Below are 18,536 nucleotides of genomic sequence, written 5' to 3' on the forward strand. Positions count from 1 at the left end.
CCGCAGGGAAAAGCCCTTCCTCCGTGTGTCCCTGCCTTGCACGGGTCCAGCCCGCCCCGTCACGAAGCGGTGCTGGGCCTTCCCGCTCCGGCCATGCACAGTGCGGTGCCACCAGGAGCGGGGCCCGTCCCCGTGCCCCTGCCTGCCCCAGCCTGGCCCCCAGCTCCCGATAAGGGCTCCGTTCCCCCCGGGAGGGCCCCATCCCGCTGTGCACACTCAGCACTTCTCCAGCCCTGGTTATTTAAAGCCGACCAGGAGCCAGCGGCCCCTTTCCCTCCCCCAGCACCGCTGAGTCCAGCGGGCGGACTTTGGGCCCCGCAGCGGTAACGGCACGGCCATGAGCGCCCGGGCAGCGGCGGCACCGATCTTCACGGAGGGCGAGGACTGCCGGGCAGCCTGGCGGGACGCGGCGGCCGGCTACGATGCGCCCGATGCTCACCTGGAGATCCTGGGGAAGCCGGTGATGGAGCGCTGGGAAACCCCCTACATGCACTCGCTGGCGGCCGTGGCTGCGTCGAGGGGTAACTTGGGGGGGCTCAGGGTCGTGCCATGGGGTGCAGCTCAGGTGTGGGGAACGGAGCAGCTTCCCTGTGAGTGAGCAATGGGGCTGGGGTGTTGCTGCCGGGGGACCCCACTGTGTGCACCCTGCTTGCTGCCAGTGGTCCCCATGCAGTGACAGCAGGAGCAGGGCCACGGTGGCACTTGTGCTTTCATGTCAGGGTGACACATTCCCCAGCGGGGATGGGTCTGGGGGTGCAGGCACAGCACAGCCCTGTTCTGTCCTGCTGCTTTTTGGGCTGTGCTGCTGCTGGTGGAGGGAAGGCTTTGACGAGAGGTTGCTTGTCCCCACTGCAGCCACTTGGGGGGTTCAGTGGGGGCAAAGGGCTGCTGCAGGGTGTAGGTGGGGAGGCAGTGGGTGATGTGGGCATGGGGCTGCTCCTGGCTTCTCACCCCAGTGCGGGAAGCACTGTGTTCACTGGCCCTATGCAGGCACAGCCCTCTTAAACCCATAGAACCAACTAGGTTGAAAAAGACCTCCAAGATCACAAAGCCCAACCACCCTGTCCCCAGGCGGCCGCGTGCTGGAAGTGGGCTTCGGCATGGGCATCGCTGCCACCAAGGTGCAGGAGTTCAACATCCAGGAGCACTGGATCATCGAGTGCAACACAGGGGTTTTCCAGCGGCTGGAGGAATGGGCCCAGATGCAGCCCCACAAGGTCTGGGGGGGGCTGTGCCAGTGCACGGTGCCGGTGGGTGCCGGCTACCGGGGCTCACGGCGCTGCCCTCCCACCTGCAGGTCGTGCCCATGAAGGGGCTGTGGGAGGACGTGGCACCGACGCTGCCGGATGGGCACTTCAGTGGTGAGATACCTGCAGCCAGGCCTGTGGGACTGGAGGGAGGTCATAGAATCACAGCCTGGTTTGGGTGGGAAAGGACCTGAAGATCATCCAAGTCCAATCCCTGCTGTGGGCAAGAACACCTCACACTAAACCATGTCAAACAAGGCTCTGTCCAACCTGAACACTGCCAGGGATGGAGCATTCACCACTTCTCTGGGCACCCTGTGCCAGAGCCTCAGCACCCTCACAGTAAAGATCTTCTGCCTTACATCCAACCTGAGCTTCCCCTGTTTCAGTCTGAACCCATCACCCCTTGTCCTATCACTACAGTCCCTAATGAAAAGTCCATCCCCAGCATCCTTGTAGCCCCCTTCAGACACTGGAAACTGCTCTGAGGTCTCCAGGCAGAGCAGCCCCAATGTTCTCAGCCTGTTTCCATATGGGAGGTGCTCCAACCCCTGACCGTCCTCATGGCCTCCTCTGGACTTGCTCCAGCAGCTCCATGTCCTTGTGCTGAGGACACCAGCACTGCACTCAGTGCTGCAGGGAGGGGTCTCATGAGAGCAGAGCAGAGGGGTAGGATCCCCTCCTTGGACCCTGCAGCAGAACCTGGGAGCAGTGAGACAGGGCCCCAAGACAGAAGGGTCCCTGCACGTTGCTGCACCATGAACAGTGGGAGGCAGGGTGAGCACCTGGCCTGGCTCACTCCCTCTATGGGCTGCATGGGTGTCCCTTGTCCCTATCTAAGAGGGAGCCAGAGATAGGGCTGCCAGGAAGGGGGAATCTTCTCCCTGGCACACCAGCCCCACCGGCACCTTGCCGACTTCTGGCTAATGGATGGTCTCCGGTGTTCCCGGGCAGGGATCCTGTATGACACCTACCCGCTGTCGGAGGAGACCTGGCACACGCATCAGTTCGCCTTCATCAAGGTAACGGGGTTGGGGTGCAGCTGCCCTGGGCAAGGGGCCAGAGCTCCTGGCTTGGGTGGGTTTGGGGGAGATTGGAGAGCTCAGGAGCCGAAGTCAGAGCTGGGTTTTGGTCTGCAGCCCCCTCCCTGCCCTGTGGGGAAACCTCAAAGTCCCCAACACGATGGTGGCTGCTTGTGGGGGAGCAGCAGGAGGGTGCGGAGGGCTGGGGCAATGTCTGCCTCTGCAGGGAGAAGAGAGAGCTTGGAGGGGGGTAAGGTGGCAGCCACGTGCTGAGCCAGCCCCCCTCCATCCCCACTGCAGGACCATGCCTTCCGCTTGCTGCAGCCCGGAGGGGTCCTCACCTACTGCAACCTGACCTCCTGGGGGGAGCTGCTGAAGACCAAGTACACCGACATCGAGAAGATGTTTGAGGTGAGCACTGTTCCTCAGGCTGGGGAGGGCCTGGAACCCCCAGCCCAACCCAGGGTCCCAAAGCTGCCCCTTCGGGCTGTGCACCTCCTGCATCCCCGAGCACGTGGCTGACACTGTGGATATGGAGCAGCACAGGAGCCCTCCAGCTCCTTAGCTCCTCCAGCCAGGGCTTAGCAGGGAACATTAAGGGAAGGTCAACAGGTTTTTGCCCACAGCAGCCCAAGATGAGGCTCCCTGCAGCAACTGCTTGTACTGTCCTGTGTCCACACAGGCTGGGGCTCAGCATCTCCACTTGCATCTGGGCAGCTCAATCCATTGCCTGCTCCTTCGCGCCTTTCTCTCTCACAGGAGACCCAGGTAGGGCACCTGTTGGAGGCCGGGTTCAAGAAGGAGAACATCAGCACAACGGTGATGGACCTGGTCTCCCCCAAGGACTGCAGGTACTACTCCTTCCACAAGATGATCACCCCCACCATTGTTAAGCACTGAGGGTGCTGCCAGCCTGGCACCATCCCTTGGGGCTGCGCTGAAGCCACAGGAAGCAAACACTAAGGAAAGGAGACTGATGATGCACACTTCGAGGAGGAAAAAAGCTCTTGCATCCTTTGAGGCCGAGAAGATTGAAGCTGATTTACCTGGAGGCAGGAGGTGGCTGGAGGCTTAGGATGGAAGTCCTGGGTCTTCAGGAACCTTCTGGAAAAAGGACTCCTGGCCCCACCACGGATGTCACCCAGAGGATGTCACCCAGCGTGAAGCCCTTGCCCTGGAGGGGCCTCTGGGCTCTGCAAAGTCCCACCAGTATCCAAGCATCCATCCCAAGTGCTGGTAGTTCCCACTCAGGACACAGACCTCCTTGATGACCTCAGTGAAGCTGTAATCCCAGCGCGTGGTGCAGAGCCTTTGGCCAAAGGGCTTCAAGGATGAGATGTTATCCTCTAAAACCTGGATCCTTCTTAGAAATCCCTGGTGGCCAAATGACCTGAACCAGGCAGAAGCAGGAACCAGGGTGGCTGGAGGCACTTTGGCTGCTCCTGCAGCAATTCCCTGCTGGTTTTCCCAGTACTTATGTCCGAAGCCCACTGCAGCGAGTTCTGATCCTCACAACCTCCTTGCAGTTCAATAGTGCGTGAATGACGTTTCCTCTCTCTACCCAGAAGGGATAAAATCCATTAAAGAACCCAAATGAAATCAACCATTGCTGATTCAGAGCAAATTATTTGTCTTTCAGAAGCGTGTGTGTGTAATTCTGCTGTGATTGCTCCTTGTCCCAGGCCACATCCAGCACCAAAACCTGCCAGGGCTGCTCCATTCCTCCTGTACCAAGGAGTGCTGCAGCATTCGTTTTTAGTAGTCACATTTTTAGCATTATTTTACTTAACATTACAGAAATAGAATTGATTTCTGGCTGCTTTGCACACAGATATAAAGGATTTATTAGATCCTTTGTAGGAATGGTAAGTAAAAAGTAGGTAGTAAGAGATGAGCTCGGGGAGGCCTCAGGGTTGGCCTGGACCTGTGCTGGTCTCAAAACTTCCCCACAAAGCCAAAGAGCAAGGCCCAGGTTTCAGGCAAAGCCTTTATGTCACGATAGGTAACTTCAAACATCCTCCTTCAGAGCCATTCAGATCCGAAACCACCACAGTGAATGTTACCAAATCCATCTCCTGCTTTTTAATGTGTTTTTTCCATGAGTTAGGACACTTCAGACAGGAAAGATGCATTAATGACAGAAGGGTGTCTTAACCAGGTAGACTTTTATTAGAAGGCGTGTGAGGACACGGGTTGATTGTGCGTATGAAAGCAAGCAAGGGGGGGGGTCATAAATAAGAGGCTATTTCCTGTACCAGATCTGAATCTTCTTCTCCCGTTTGATTTTCTTCTGAAGCTGCAGGATTCCATACAGCAAAGCTTCAGCTGTAGGTGGGCAACCTGAGAGAGACAAAAAGGAAGCCACAGGGCTGCTTGCTGCACTGAAGTGTAGCCAGCAGATGGAGAAGTGACAAACCCCAAGCTTTGCCTGCAAGCAGCTTCCATCTCCCTCTGCCTTTGCCACTGGCTGTGGGGTTTGAAAAAGCAAGAGGCTTTCTGTTCTTGAAAGAAACTGAAGTGTTTTTCTGGAAAGGTCTTTTTAAACCATAGAAATGCTTCACTTTCCAATAAAGGGATATCTCACAAGAGTATGTGGTCGACTAAACTACAGCTCACCCTTTACACAATGGTTACTGGTGAGTAGCATCACCAGAACCACCCCACTCGCTTACTGGATCTTACTGAAGCGTCTGCAACTTCACCACCCCAGTTTGAAACAGAAAGACCTTGAGAAACTCCACTGAGCACTGTCCAAACAGGCAAAATTAACCTCCCTGCCATGCTGCTCCGAGCTGGAGCCATGGCACGTGGGGCCACCCTTCCTACCTGGCACATAGATGTCCACCGGCACGATGCGGTCGCAGCCCCTCACCACGGAGTAGGAGTAGTGGTAGTAACCCCCTCCATTGGCACAGCTGCGAGAGATGGGCAGGTTTCAGCTTGGTTACACATGGCTTAGGGCAGACAGGAGGCAAAGGGGAGTAGGAGGCAGAGGATAACATGAGGCTGGGGCCTCATCAGAGTGCTGCAGGCAAGGAGTTACACTTCAAGATGAATTTTAAACTTAAACAGGGGAAGTTCAGGTTGGATGTAATGAACAAGTTCTTTACTGTGAGGGTGCTGAGGCGCTGGCACAGGGTGCCCAAAGAAGGGGTGAATGCTCCATCCCTGGCAGTGTTCAAGGCCAGGTTGGACAGAGCCTTGGGTGAGATGGTTTAGTGTGAGGCATCCCTGCCCATGGCAGGGGGTTGGATCTGGATGATCTTAAGGTCCTTTCCAACACAAACCATTCTGTGGTTCTATGAATCAAACCCAACCAAACCAAACCATTTTCATTACTCCTCCGAAGCAGGTATTTAAACAGTCCTTCCTCCATCCAGCAAACCCCTTTTGATTTCACCACATCTGCACAGAGCATTTCTAGAGCTGTTCTCTCCACTCCAGGCCCTGGTGAAATGACTGCCCTCAGCCCCAGGAGACACACAGGTTGGCAGCTCCACCGTGCCAGGGCTGCTCAGAGCTGAGGCTCTGTCTTGTGCTGTAGAAGCTGTTTGAAAGGTTTCATCTAAACACGAGGTCTGATATTCTGGACATGTGCAAGTCCCCAGACTCTGAGAGCTGCAAAACCCCAGGGAAAACTCTGCAGTTCACAGGGATTGACAGACATCATGCTCCTCACCCTAACGAAAGGGAGCCTTTATGTTTCCTTTGTAACAAGGCTCCTTATGTAATTTCAGGGGCTGGAAGGAAACTGAGAAATGGGTTCCTCTCCCTTCATCTCCCTGGCTCAAGCAGATTTCTCCCACCAAGCAGGAGGCACCAAGCACGTCCTGGCACTTACCTCCCCATGGAGACCACGTAGCGAGGTTCTGGCATCTGGTCGTAGACCTGCAGGACAGAGACAGCTCAGCTCAGTCCCCACTGCCTCCCAGCACATGAGGTGCCCATTGCAGCCCCAGTACCTTCCGAAGAGCCGGGGCCATCTTGTTTGTGAGGGTGCCAGCCACGATCATGACGTCGGCTTGCCGGGGACTGGCTCGGAACACCACCCCGAAGCGGTCCATGTCGTAGCGAGGAGCTGCCATGTGCATCATCTCCACGGCGCAGCAGGCCAGGCCAAACGTCATGGGCCACAGGGAGCTCTGCAGCACAAGAGGCAGGTTGTGGAGAGAGCCGTGACTCAAAGGGCAAGAGGTGATCGGATAGAGAACGGAACAGAACAAGAGAAGGTTCAAGGTGTGCTCAGTGAAAACGGTGTTTGCCGTTATGCAGGCGAGCAAAACGCACCGCTGCAGGGGAACAGACGTGTAGAGATCTGAGTGTTTGGAGCCTCAGGGATGCTGAACGTGCTTAGAGGTGAAGACGCTCCCCTTAACATGTCACACTCAGCAGCCCTGCACAAGGGCAGCGGTGACTGCAGGAGGCAAAACTCCAGAGCACCCTGGATTCAGCCTTCTCCATGGCACAGAGCAGCCACTCGGTACAAGGATTATAGGAAACCAGAAGGCACCTCCTGCTCGTGTCTGAAGGTCAGCTCTGCTCAGACAGGCACTGCTCTGCACCACCCTCCCAAACCCCAACCTCTCGGCCAAGAAACTGGAGAATTCTGAACCTATTTTTATCCTGAGACGGCTCAACCCCATTTCGCACCAGCAGCACCTCCAAGCATTCAACACCATCGCTCCCTAGCGAGCACGAGTTTCAGACGCTCACCCTTCTCGCCCAGTTGACCAGGTCATCGAGTTTGGTGACAATGTATTCACCCCTGCTGCTGGGGACGTAGGACTTCTTCTGCACGATGGCTGAGCTCTTTTGCTGGACTTGGACAGAGCTGAAGACAAAGAGCACAGGAGTGTCAGGCTCTGGTTAGTCAGTGTAACTGCATACAACCATCACCCCCAGGGAGCAGTGATCCCATGGCACACCGCTTATGGACACCCACTGAAGACTGTGTTAGAGCAGGGAGAGGGATGCTCCCCTCACTGTGGGGAGCACTGTGGTTATTGCTCAGAGCCCCTGTGTTCACCGTACCCACATTACAGAGGGGGCCCGGTGGGCTCATGTCCAGGCTGACAGCAACCTGGCTGTTTAAGACATGAAGAGAGGAGGGGATTGCCAGGCACAGACAGAGCTGCTGCGCACAGGAGGTTTCCTGCCCTGTCCCATTGAGGATCCCTCACCCCAAGGAGGATGGGCCCAGCGGTACCTGTCGGCCTGGTCAGCCACCGGCGTCTGATGGAGCAGTCGGCTGCGAACAGGCGCCACGGCAGCGGGCCTGGAAAGAAGCACACCCCCCGCTGTGTGACCACGGTGACCCGGACCCTGCGGGGAGCACAACGGCCCCAGGCAGGGAGAAACCAAGCGCTCAGGGAACAGAAAACACCGAGCACCCAATGCGGTCCCCCCCCGGACCCCAGCCAGCCCCGGCCCTCACCGCCAGGCCAGGGCTCCGCGCCGAGGGAGGCGAAGACCTGCAACGAGAGGACGGGAGAGCTCAGCTCCGGCCGGACACCGCCACTGCGGGGAAGGGAAGGGAACGGCCCGAGCCCGGCCCCCGCCCGCTGCCCGGCTCCCCCCTCAGCCCCGTCCCGGCCCCGCTCACAGCCCAGCGCCGCCATCTCGCCCGCAGCCCTTCAGGCAACCTCTGGGCGCGGTGCACCCGGCTAAGCGGCCCGGCACGGACCCGGTGCACCGCCTCAGCGCGCCGGCGGGGAACACGGGGCTGCGCGGGGAGTTCCGCGGGCCTCGGTAAAACGAAGCGGGAGGAGTCGGGCGCGACCGGTGCCGCTGAGCCGCGGAGGAAAAAGGGAGCGGGCGTCCCTGGGTGGGCTCGAACCACCAACCTTTCGGTTAACAGCCGAACGCGCTAACCGATTGCGCCACAGAGACCGCACTGTCGCCGCCGCCATCGCCGCGCCCGCTGCTGTGGCAGCAAGGCCGGGCCGGCTCCCGGGGCCCCGCCGGCGGTGACGGGAGGGGCGGGGGGAGCGGTTCCGCGCAGCCGAAATAGCTCAGTTGGGAGAGCGTTAGACTGAAGATCTAAAGGTCCCTGGTTCGATCCCGGGTTTCGGCAACCGCTTCTTTTCCTGCCGGGCCTCGGGCTGCAAAACGCCACTAAAGCCAGTGCCGGAGAAGGCATCAAAACCCGGCTCCAAGTCATTTTAATGTCGGTACGGAGCAAAGGAAGCTGCTTTAGTTAAACAGGATGAGTTCAACAAGCAGCTTGGTCTCAGCAGAGGGGAGAACTTCAAATGAAGCACAGGACCAGACAACAGCACATCTGTTTTCTTGTACTCACCCCACTGTATTTAACATGAAACTGGCACTTGCAGCACAATAGTGCAGCTTTATCCGATACACAAAAAGTGTGAAATAGAGGTGGAAGCATCTGGCCAGGCAAGCACAGCAGCAGCATCCTGCTCGGCAGAACTGAAGCACACAAGAGCAGCAAACCTTTAACGATTCACTTCATCAACCTTTAATTGATTGACAACACAATCCTGTACATCTCAGGACTGAGTTTGGGCCCGAGGTGCAAACAGCCCTGTAAGGAACCTGTAACGGGCGGTTTGAAGGTGGTTTTTAAAGATACAAACAGCTGAGAGTGTTCCAAATCACATTTACACTCTTCATCAGCCTTTGGCACAGCACAGTTTGACTTCTGAAAGGAGAACTTGTCCACACTGAATCAAACTGGGATAGTGAAAGGTGTGAAAAGGGTTGAGATGAAGGCGAGGTGGATGGGGAGCTCTGCTGCCATACAGGGGGCTGGAGAAAGAACTTAACAGTACTTTAGGAATTTCACGTGGGAAGTGCACACAAGATCATGTTCTGAAGGAGAGGGAACCTGAGGATAAACTGAGAGCCAAGTCACCTATAGTTTAGGTACTCATTAATGGCGCTTTGATAACATAAGGATTCCAAATGCATATTAAAACACATTATAAAGTAATTAAATGTATAATTAAAATATATGTTAGTAACTATAGCCAGAACACACATCTGTATCTCAATTTACATTTAAACTTCTGAATTTCAAGTTCTCTTGGTTTCTCTTGAAGAAACACATAATGTTTTCATCCCAAGATAACAAACAAGTCACAGGGGTTTTATCATTAAGTGGTCACCAATAACACTGCACATTAAAGGCAATTTGCAATGTGCCAGACCTGCAAAAAGCTGGACCTACAGGATGGAATTTGTATTTAAATCAGATAAAGACAAATAACTCCTCCCAAAATTCTGGCCTCAAAAAGCAATGAATCAGCATTCAAAACAGTTTCACTTTCACATGGAAAGGTGAATGGGGTTTGCTCTTTTAAGCAAACACTGGATTCCTTTCCCACTGGGTTTTACAGCTATTCCATCAATAAAAACAAAGCCTTCGTTATTCTGCTTGCATCATTAGCTACCAATTTTATTTCCCCACACTCTGAGACATGTAAAGCAGGAACAGTCAATCCAGTGGGAATGTTTTTATACAGGAAACCCGCAGACATTCAGTAGTGGCAAAGTCACCCAGAAACACATGGCTATATCCTCCACCAGTCTGTGTTCAAAGAGAACAGCCCTCTCGTTGTCAGCTATTTGGCCAAAATAATTCCTACAAAACTCAGCATTCTATCAAGAATCTCTGCAAAACACCTGCAGTTCCATGTTAAGGATGCTGAATGGATGAGGATTGAGGCAGCCACACACCCACAGTGCTCCCAAGGCCTGTTGCATCTTTCACAGGCAGTTCAACACAGCAAGAACAGCTCCAGGGCACAGAATGGGGAGCAAGGACTGAAGACAGGACCGCATCCAAGAGCAGTGCAATGACTACCTCTTTCAGAGATACACAAACAGGTTTTGAAGAGTAAGAATTACACTTTTTATACAAATAAGCGCTTCATGACATACACTCAGTGCCAGGGGAGCTGGGGAAAGGTTGTGCTGCTGTTCAGACACCATCTGGAAGTGCTGGTTTGGTCTTGCACTTCTTTCTTTCTAGGATTTCTTCATCAAAGATTTCTCTCTCCCTGAAAAGAAGCACAAAGTTCTGTCGTAAAAATAACCTCACCATATGAAAATGTCTGCAGGGTGTTACTGTAACACAGCAAGAACATTTCCATGTATAATCATTTTGTTACTTAAGACAATGAAAGAAAATTGCCATACAGGAGGGAGGATCCTGGCCTCTCCTGCCCTTATGCTGTTTTCTATATAAACATCAAAGTAATAACAAAAATTCAGAGCATACTAAAAATAAAAGATACCTCTTGCTCACAGATGGCCCTTTGATGTACTTCTCTTCTGCCTTCTTGTAATCTATATCATCCACAGCAGAAATGGCGTAAATGATGGCCTAGGAAAGTAATTGGTTCCAAATCACTGTTTGTTATTTAGCTTTTATTTCACGAGTATAAATGAACTGTCCCAGTCAATGAGGAGCCTTATTCTAAAATCAATCACTTAGGGAAGTTGGATAAAACCTGAAGCTTGTAAGTAACATAAACTTGCCCTTTCTTTTTCCCAGGAGAGTATTTTAAGAACAGATGATACTCTTCATAGTAATTTTGTTTCTACAGAGGTTACTAATGTTGTGCTGGGAAAATTCCTAGGAAGGACACTAAATGTCTAAAAGTGTAACTGTATAAACCAACCCACCACCTCCCAAGCACAAAGAACTCAAGAAACCCCAGCGATAACTTGCCAAATTAATCAAAAGCACCTCAAACCCAAAGATTTGAAGAGTTTCAGAAAGTATCAAATAGATTTGAAAGCAACAATTCTGCCTTTAAAAGCATCATACCACCTAAAGCTTCTCCATTTTGTGCTGACAGCTTAACAGCCCACAAACATAACTTAGGATTGCGTGGAGTTGAATAGTATTTGCCCAAGATATAGAAAGAAACTAAGCAGTTTCATGCCCCTGGAGCTGCAGGGACCGTGCAGGTGTGAACATACATGCTCAGCTCAATCACCACTCAGCTCGCAAGGAGCACTGCAAGTCACTGAACTCAAATCACAAAACACTAATGTCATTTCCTTCCTTTAAGGTGTAGGTTCTCAGTGTTCCTTGTTTACTTACTTCAGGCAAAAGGACATCTGAAATAAATTTTATTCCATCTCCATTTATGTGATGCAGATGTTTAGCCTCTATTTCATGATACACTTCCTTCAAGTAGTTCACTACAAGGTCCAGCTGCTCTTCATCCTCCAAATAGGTTTCAACACAGGTCACATACTGTCTTGAATTCAGGAATCCCTTCAGCCACCGGGATTGTTTTCTGCTTTTCAAAATAGCCAAAAGATGCTCTTCAGCCCCCTTAGTCTTCACTATAAACTCCACTATCTTCTTATTTGCTTTATCTCTAGCAGCTCGTGTCCTATCAGGAAGAAGTTTCCTGGAGGGCTTCTGAAGTGATGTTTCTGATAAAGACTCTTCAGTATCTTCCTCTGCCACATTTGGAAAGGTGACTTGGACTAAACCTTGATAACCTTCCTTTCTAACTGGGTAGCCTGAAAGGAAAGCCACAATCATTCATACATGATTACGTACACAAATTGAACATAAGGGACTTGCTTGATAAAGTGGTGTGGTTTTTTCCTCCCTTACAAAGAGGGTAAAAAACCACCACAAAAAAAAAAATATTAAGATGTTGCCTTAAGAAAAATGAGGGAGTTGAAGCTCTGACAGGAGCTCTAAAATTAACTCTCCATAAGGTGAAATAAGTGGTTTCCCCAATTGTCATAATATTTAACTTCTGTTGTGGTTCTGATAACCCTTAAAGCACAATAATGGTGTGAGAATGTCACTGGTCCTCCCTCACTGGGTCTGAAGCCTCACTCAACACATATGTAGACACCAGAGCTAAACTTGCCTCCCAAGAGAATATTAAAGGTAACAGGTTCACTTACTGATATCATCAGCAAAATATTCCAAGAAGGATCCCGTAAAAGAATGACAACCTAAAAAGCCCAAAACAGAGTTATTTATCAGTTCACTTAAGCCTGTAAAACAAAGCTGACAGTTTTGGTGTTATCTATTTTCCAATGTATATCAGAATGAATGACATCTCCTTACCTACTCTAATTCGATAGTCAGAAATCAGTCGAATACACCACTCAATTTCCTGGCGATAATCTTCTTTGGCTCGTTCCTGTAAAACACGAGCTCTTTACAGCCTTAAAAGGAGCAGCCTACTGAAGCTTTTAGTCTAGGACACTAACCAGGTAACAGAAATGGCTAATGATAATGAATCAAAGTTTACTTGCAGTTTCTGCATTCTCCTGAAATTCAACTTCTGCCAGTGCTTTGTCACCCAGCGTGAGTGGCTTTGTGGCACGCGGGAAACCCGCAAGTGAAAAGAGTCCCAAGCAACTGCCTGCCTTCCACAGGTATTCTGCACAGCAGCCCCACTGAGATGGAAAAGGGTGTCAGGGGATCCCCTTCCTGTGTTAGTCTCCATCTTGTGGAGCATCAATTACATTTAATTACATCACTGAATACAGCGAGAGAGAAGACAGAAGCATGAACAGCCACAGACCAGCCAGCTGCACCAAACTCCTCTCACAGTATCAGTTACACACTGCGATACCACTCTGTGTTTCCCAAAGCATGCACAAACTTGCAGGTCCATGTTACTGGTAGTACTTACTATGAGGTCCTGCTTTTCTTCACAATCAAAGTGCTTCAGACTCCTAAGAGATACTGAGAAACTGGATGAAACAAAGAAACACTGTTAGGGAAAAGAGGCAACTGAGTTGCACTCATTGAGCGCAGTTCTATACCTCCCTGAAAATTAGATCTCGTATGAGGAATTCAGAAATGCAGGTTTTATTAGTTAGGGTTTCATAGTAAGCTACAACTATGGAATCTTTAACAACTAAGAAGTACCTGGTTTTAAAACAAAACTAAAGGCAGGCTGGTGTCTCCAGAAAGTTTGGCAATCACAAGTAAAAACCACTATCTGGGTCCCCAGCCCTTTTATTCCTCACATGAGCATCAGCTGCTCACATGATGCCAGCTTATCTCAACCAGCAGCCTGCAAAGGACACAGTCCACACCTGCGAATCCTCACCTTACTTGGTCCCTCCCTCCAAGATCAACCTTTGTTTTAACTAACAGTGCAATTGCCCTGTGCCAGGAAACAAGTACAGGGCACTAAAAGAAACTGGGAGTTTGGAATGTGCTTAGGATCCACAACATTTACCCTTTTTTCTTGTCATTTGTATTCCCTTCTATTAACAGCACACAGGCCTTTCGGTGTTTCCGCTTCACAGTTTTTACCTGTTGAAAGGATGAAGCCTCATTAGCATCCTAAAATCCTAAAACCCTTCCAAAGCAGGAACATCTTCCATCTATATTCTACACTACACCCCATACTCAAAGGAAGTGACACAAACTTGAAAAAACAAGTTTGAAAGTGGCAAGAATAGCAGTTTACCCCAGTGAAGCATTTTTTGTTAGTGCACAAGGACCCATGCTCTTTCTTTCCTTAGCTGGGTACAACCACCCTACCTCATGACACAAGATATAAAGGCTCAGCAGTACTGCTGTGGTCTAATAGACCCAGATGAGAATCAACCACATTTATTTTCTACATGCTTTTGTCATACATAAGTTTACTTCTGTTCTCTTTGAACACTTCTACTGGAAGATCTTGAACATTTCCAGCCCTACACAAGTCAAGAATGGCAAAAGACACTCAAGAACTTGACAGGCAGCTCTGTATCACCCCCTCTGCAATATCCCTCCAAGAAGGCAGTGAGCTGCTCTTACCACTGCTGGCCAATATGGGTACCTTCGCAATCTGCACCAGACCAAAATCCCTTCTTCAATTGACTGTGGTTCTATAATGAAAAATAGAGAAAGAGCTCTTTAAAACATGAGAGAAGACAGTTAGCTTGCCCTCTCTCATCAGCTGTCTTTAGGGAGCTTGGCTGCAGTGCTTAACAGGTTTCAACTCCACCACCCCCAAAAATGCAGCCCAAGTAGTTCTGAATAGAGCAAGTAAGAGACTTCACTCCTAGGCCCTTGCCCAGTTTGCACAACAATATGCATTTCATTCCATTTCAAAAAGCCTCTCTGGGGCATAGAATAAATCCATTTTATTCCAAGCTCGAACAAAGCTGCAGTGAATTTCTGGGAAGGTTGGGTTTCATCACCATAGCTCATCAGCAAACTACAAGCACATGTATGCTAAAAAGAGCATGCCAATCTCGGGTGAAGCCTCACAGAGGTACTCTGACATCTCACCTTGATGTGATAAAACACTAGGAAGTTCTTCATCCTCCTCCTCTTCATCTACCAGAGGTGAGAGGCGAGAGAGACTCTCTGAGGAAAGTATCTTTGAAGACAGGTCAGACGATTCCAGTCCTGCCAAGAGCAGCGCCAGTGTTCAGAAGCATGGAACAGGGATTAAAAAGGACTAGCTTCAGCCCAGGTGAAACACACAATGTAAGTGCCCCTGCAGCCACCAGGTCACTGTCACACTAGGGCCTGTCCCAGCACTCCCATTCTCAATCCACTATCTAGGTAAAGGCCTAATAATCTGAATAAAAGATGAAAAAGGGGAAGGAACAAGAAGAGGCTGGTTTCAGGACATTACACCAGGCCTGTTCCTTTATGTAGCATCGTTTTATCTCTAAATGGCCAGCAGCAAAGACAAAACTAAGCAAGAAATCAGCAAGTCCTCTAGTGAAGGGTGAGAATTACTGCTAAATACAGGTGTCCAATGCCAAACCTTAAACAGCCCCACACCACCTCAATGCCACACCAGCATCTGGCCAGTGAAAAAGTGACTCTGTTTTCTCTGCTTCTCCAAAGCTTACGCCAAAAGGAACCAAAACCAGCAACTCAAGAACTGCATTCACAAAAGCAATGCAACACTCCAAGATGAGTTACAGTGACCAAAGCATCAAGCAGGATGAAGTATTCCCTTCCACAAGGGACATACCCACCTTCATCTTCTTCAAAGTCAGGCAGCTGAAATGGCTTTACTTTATTCATGACCACAGGTGCAGTATTCTTACTTTCCTCTTCTTCACACTGCAAGGGGGTGCTATCAGAAAGCACCCCTTCATTAGAAGGCCCAGATGAAGATTTAGGGCAATTCCTGCATTTCCTTTTCCTGTAGGAGGACGTAGTTACAGCAGTCTTTTGGTCTCCATTAACTTGTTTTAAACTCACTGGCTTTTTCCTTCCATCTAATTGCTTTGCCAGGCTTTCATTCTCACTGCTGATGCTTTTTTCCAAGTCCTCCGAGGCACTTTTACAAGAGGAATCCAGTAATGTCCTTCTAAGTTGACTTCTGGTCTTTGCGCTTCTGACAGGTACCACTGTGCCAGATGTGCAGGGGACAGACGGAGCAGGCCCCTCCTCAGCAAAGGGCTGTACTTGATCCTTGGGGAAATCACTCCTACACAACACAGGGAATCCCACACTGCTTGGTTCTTTTCCTCCTTGCTTACTTTTTTCCTCCTTTGGTTTAGGGGAGACTTTATTCCTTGCTCTGGATTTTGTCAACAGTCTGGGCTTGATGGTTTTCTGCCTTGGTGGTGATTCTGATTTTGGTACTTTGCAGTTCTGACTCTCCGAGTTCAGTGTATTAGACAAGTCCTCAGTCTCACATCTGGAAGGGTTTGTTCCACTTTCATGTGCTTCAGCACTCTCCTCCAAAACAAAAGAGCCTTTCCAGTTCGTTTTTTCTACATCAGTCTTCAGGCTGGGGCTCTTATTTTCTTCTCCTTTCCTCTTGGAAGCCTGAGGCTCCAACTTTTCTTTAAAGAAGCTACATAAAGGAGTCAGTGAGAGAGGTCCTGAATGGTTCTCCTGCAAGGAGCGAGTACTTGGCCCGTTTTCTGAAGGTGGTACTTCTTTGGGTGACTCGCTTGGATTCAAAATATCCAGGGCAATTTTAAGAGACCGGCGATACTGCAGTTCTTCTACAGCCTCACTCAAATTATTCCTTTGATCTGATGAAGAACAACATACAATAACCTTCATTCAAATCTAAGAACCAAGAAGTCTCATTTATACTCTATTTCTTGTTTAAGATGCAACTTAACATTCGAATCACCTGTGATTCTTAAAGCTAAGTATGCAGAGACACATAAGAAGCAAGCCTCCAGTGCCTTACTTTAAGGGAAGTACACACAGGTTTCTTCTATGTTCTTCCCAACATGCTACCCAAGGGAAGAGCAAAAGCAGCTGTGATTCTGTTTTGTCTATTTTCAGACTTTACAGATGGAATGGAAAGGAGAAAAAATGCAAAAAAACCCCCAAACCCACTCAACAAATACATAAGTGTAATACAGACCTACTGTGTATGATTACATTCAGGGTATATACAAGGCAGCAAATATTGTGACATTTCCTCACCTAAATTAGAGGCAATGTTCACTATGTGTTCTTCCGTCAGTAGTTCAGCATCTGCACAGCGCACACTGATCCTGAGAACACAACAAAGCTGGCCAAAAATGTCACAGCACTAAACACTACTAAAAGCACAACACTACTTTTATCCAGCAATAAACTTGGAATATCCTCCCCCACCAAAAAGAACCCCACTTGTTAGGGGAAGTAAAGTAGAAAAAGACAAATTTGTGAAGCATGCCTGAGCTAACAGTCAGTATGTTGTTCACTGATGTTCCATGAGACACTATAGGCAGCTCTACAAAGGCAATAGGGCTTAGGGTTAGCCTCTGTAAATCAACAACCTCCATTCACACATATCTTTAGATAAAGGGATTACTTTCTTTAATGTTAGCATACAAACATGTAACAATTAAACCAATACTTAACTGTTCTTTCAACCCAAGTATTTCAACTTCCAAAGAAATCTCCCTCGCGACTCCAGTTTTGCGCAAAACCTACATTAAAGAGAAAAACCTGCATTTAAAAAGTCCTTGACCAAGTGTCCTGGGTTCAGCTGTCGCAGTCATTTCTCTCCTCCTTAGTAGCTGGTGCAGTGCAGGGGATTGGAACTATATGATCTTCACATCCTTTCCAACCCAAACCATTCTGTGATTCTGTTTACTTGGAGCTCTCACTAACTCCTCTGTTTTAACCATTTCTAAGTTATATCTACCAACCTTTCCTCATTTAGACGCCTGCTTTACCTTTGCTGGCCATAAACGCTTCTTCCAGGTGCAAAGAACATACTCTTGGTCTGTCATGACTGCGTTTCATGTAGTAAAGGAAGATTCCAGTGTGCTCTGAAGACAAAGGGAATAAAAGAGTTATCCATCACTCGGTCCATTTTTGTCTTCCCTTTTTAAGGGATACAGGGCCTACACAGAACACATTGTTACAGTTATGCCTATCTGCCGATTGAGATTGTTACTTTGTATGTGTCCTCTCAGATTATGGCCTAACAGTGTGTCTTTTTGCAGCATGGCTTTACTATGTACACAGACAAATAGTGCCACAAATCGATCCACAAACACTGCTGTTGGCCTGCTCAGTCGGCCAAACAACAGCGGCCGCTTCCCCCATCCCCAGGTTAGGCCCCGCGGTGCCGGTTTTATGCAGTTAACAATTATAACCCGGGTGAAACAGCTACGGAGCCCTTCCGAGCTTCTCCGGCTGGAAAAGCTTTACGAAAGACCTATCATGAACAAGAGACCCCGGCTGTGCCGCCGGCAAGGAGCTGTTACCACAGCACCGAACGGCACGGGCCCGGCCCGTCGCAGCCGCGCAGCCTCAGGGCACAGAGGAGGCTCCAACGGCCCTACCTCAGTCGCCGCCTCCTGCCCCACCTTCCCCCCCGCTTCCACCACCGCCGCCCCACCGGGACCCGCCGTGAGGGACGGGCCGGGACCGAAGGGAAAAGGGCCCGGTGCGCATGGGCAGGGGGACTCCCGCCGCTCCTCACCCCGCCGTTAAACAGACGGGCGGCCGCGTGCGGGACCCGGCGCGGGAACGCTGTTACCGTGCGCGATCGGGACGCAGCCACCGGCCCCGCGCCGCCTCCGTCCATATCAGGCCTCGCCCGCCCGGCTCTGCGCATGTGCAGCACCGCACCGGGAAGGCGGCAGCCAATCAGCGACTCCCCCTCTCGCGTAGATCACCGCCTTCCCGCCGCCAAAACACACTGCCTCCAGCCAATCAGAGCTTCCGTTTCCTCCCTGAGCTCCGCCCACCGCCTCTCCTCCTATTGGACAGTTCGGGGCACACTGCGGAACCGCCTTGCGCTGGCGTTACTCCCCCTCCCCGTCAGGCCGCGGGGCGGGGCGTTTACGGACGTGATGGTGACGTAATCACGTCGGGGTGCGGCAG

At 50.5% G+C, this 18,536-nt stretch overlaps 4 protein-coding genes and 2 non-coding genes across 9 annotated transcripts in view; 3 read left to right on the plus strand and 3 right to left on the minus strand.

Moving 5' to 3' along the window:
• Positions 1 to 18,536, plus strand: part of PEX11G (peroxisomal biogenesis factor 11 gamma) — a 343,872-nt gene that overhangs the window by 310,048 nt on the left and 15,288 nt on the right. The gene's annotated exons all lie outside the window — the stretch shown is intronic.
• GAMT (guanidinoacetate N-methyltransferase) lies at positions 179 to 3,873 on the plus strand. Its single transcript, XM_061358537.1, has 6 exons — positions 179 to 521; positions 1,072 to 1,217; positions 1,298 to 1,361; positions 2,202 to 2,269; positions 2,570 to 2,680; positions 3,029 to 3,873. Exons 1-6 carry the CDS (start codon positions 338 to 340, stop codon positions 3,167 to 3,169), a joined length of 714 nt encoding a protein of 237 aa, XP_061214521.1. The 5' UTR covers positions 179 to 337; the 3' UTR covers positions 3,170 to 3,873.
• Positions 4,416 to 8,208, minus strand: NDUFS7 (NADH:ubiquinone oxidoreductase core subunit S7). Of its 3 annotated transcripts, XM_061359138.1 has the most exons (8): positions 7,872 to 7,902; positions 7,704 to 7,740; positions 7,476 to 7,544; positions 6,983 to 7,100; positions 6,232 to 6,411; positions 6,111 to 6,157; positions 5,096 to 5,184; positions 4,416 to 4,609 (listed from the first exon to the last, which is right to left on the minus strand). In XM_061359138.1, exons 1-8 carry the CDS (start codon positions 7,885 to 7,887, stop codon positions 4,512 to 4,514), a joined length of 654 nt encoding a protein of 217 aa, XP_061215122.1. In that variant the 5' UTR covers positions 7,888 to 7,902; the 3' UTR covers positions 4,416 to 4,511. The 3 variants fall into 3 exon arrangements, with proteins under 3 accessions (XP_061215122.1, XP_061215206.1, XP_061215292.1); XM_061359222.1 differs by lacking the exon at positions 7,476 to 7,544; XM_061359308.1 differs by lacking the exons at positions 7,476 to 7,544; positions 7,704 to 7,740; positions 7,872 to 7,902 and adding an exon at positions 8,141 to 8,208.
• TRNAN-GUU (transfer RNA asparagine (anticodon GUU)) lies at positions 8,085 to 8,158 on the minus strand. The gene has a single exon. It is a non-coding gene; the product is annotated as a tRNA-Asn (tRNA).
• Positions 8,270 to 8,342, plus strand: TRNAF-GAA (transfer RNA phenylalanine (anticodon GAA)). The gene has a single exon. It is a non-coding gene; the product is annotated as a tRNA-Phe (tRNA).
• On the minus strand, positions 9,657 to 18,251 carry PWWP3A (PWWP domain containing 3A, DNA repair factor). 2 transcript variants are annotated; one of them, XM_061354373.1, is made up of 14 exons: positions 18,190 to 18,251; positions 17,378 to 17,473; positions 17,061 to 17,128; positions 16,638 to 16,708; positions 15,218 to 16,231; positions 14,514 to 14,633; positions 14,037 to 14,107; positions 13,468 to 13,544; positions 12,913 to 12,973; positions 12,339 to 12,414; positions 12,173 to 12,223; positions 11,343 to 11,773; positions 10,528 to 10,616; positions 9,657 to 10,290 (listed from the first exon to the last, which is right to left on the minus strand). In XM_061354373.1, the coding sequence occupies exons 2-14, from the start codon at positions 17,432 to 17,434 to the stop codon at positions 10,212 to 10,214; spliced, it is 2,265 nt and encodes a 754-aa protein (XP_061210357.1). In that variant the 5' UTR covers positions 17,435 to 17,473; positions 18,190 to 18,251; the 3' UTR covers positions 9,657 to 10,211. The 2 variants fall into 2 exon arrangements, with proteins under 2 accessions (XP_061210357.1, XP_061210276.1); XM_061354292.1 differs by lacking the exon at positions 18,190 to 18,251 and adding an exon at positions 17,804 to 17,878.

This window comes from Neopsephotus bourkii, unplaced genomic scaffold (genome assembly GCF_033783945.1).
Source record: "Neopsephotus bourkii isolate Nb327-2 ecotype Australia unplaced genomic scaffold, CSIRO-AGI_Nbou_v1 NB_2, whole genome shotgun sequence".
In the NCBI taxonomy this organism is placed as follows: domain Eukaryota; kingdom Metazoa; phylum Chordata; class Aves; order Psittaciformes; family Psittacidae; genus Neopsephotus; species Neopsephotus bourkii.

Bases quoted from the DNA above. Each gene is read 5' to 3' on its own strand.
- GAMT (XM_061358537.1), top strand. From the start codon at position 338: ATGAGCGCCCGGGCAGCGGCGGCACCGATCTTCACGGAGGGCGAGGAC. The intron at 1,362-2,201 runs GTGAGATACCTG...GTTCCCGGGCAG, and splicing joins GCCGGATGGGCACTTCAGTG to GGATCCTGTATGACACCTAC. The intron at 2,681-3,028 runs GTGAGCACTGTT...TCTCTCTCACAG, and splicing joins ACATCGAGAAGATGTTTGAG to GAGACCCAGGTAGGGCACCT.
- NDUFS7 (XM_061359138.1), bottom strand. The intron at 6,158-6,231 runs GTACTGGGGCTG...TCTGTCCTGCAG, and splicing joins TGGCCCCGGCTCTTCGGAAG to GTCTACGACCAGATGCCAGA. The intron at 4,610-5,095 runs GTAGGAAGGGTG...TGTCTCTCTCAG, and splicing joins GGTGGACATCTATGTGCCAG to GTTGCCCACCTACAGCTGAA.
- PWWP3A (XM_061354373.1), bottom strand. From the start codon at position 17,434: ATGACAGACCAAGAGTATGTTCTTTGCACCTGGAAGAAGCGTTTATGG. The intron at 12,415-12,912 runs GTAAGTACTACC...CGTGTTTTACAG, and splicing joins AAGAAAAGCAGGACCTCATA to GAACGAGCCAAAGAAGATTA. The intron at 10,617-11,342 runs GTAAGTAAACAA...TTACTTTCCTAG, and splicing joins CAGATGTCCTTTTGCCTGAA to GCCATCATTTACGCCATTTC.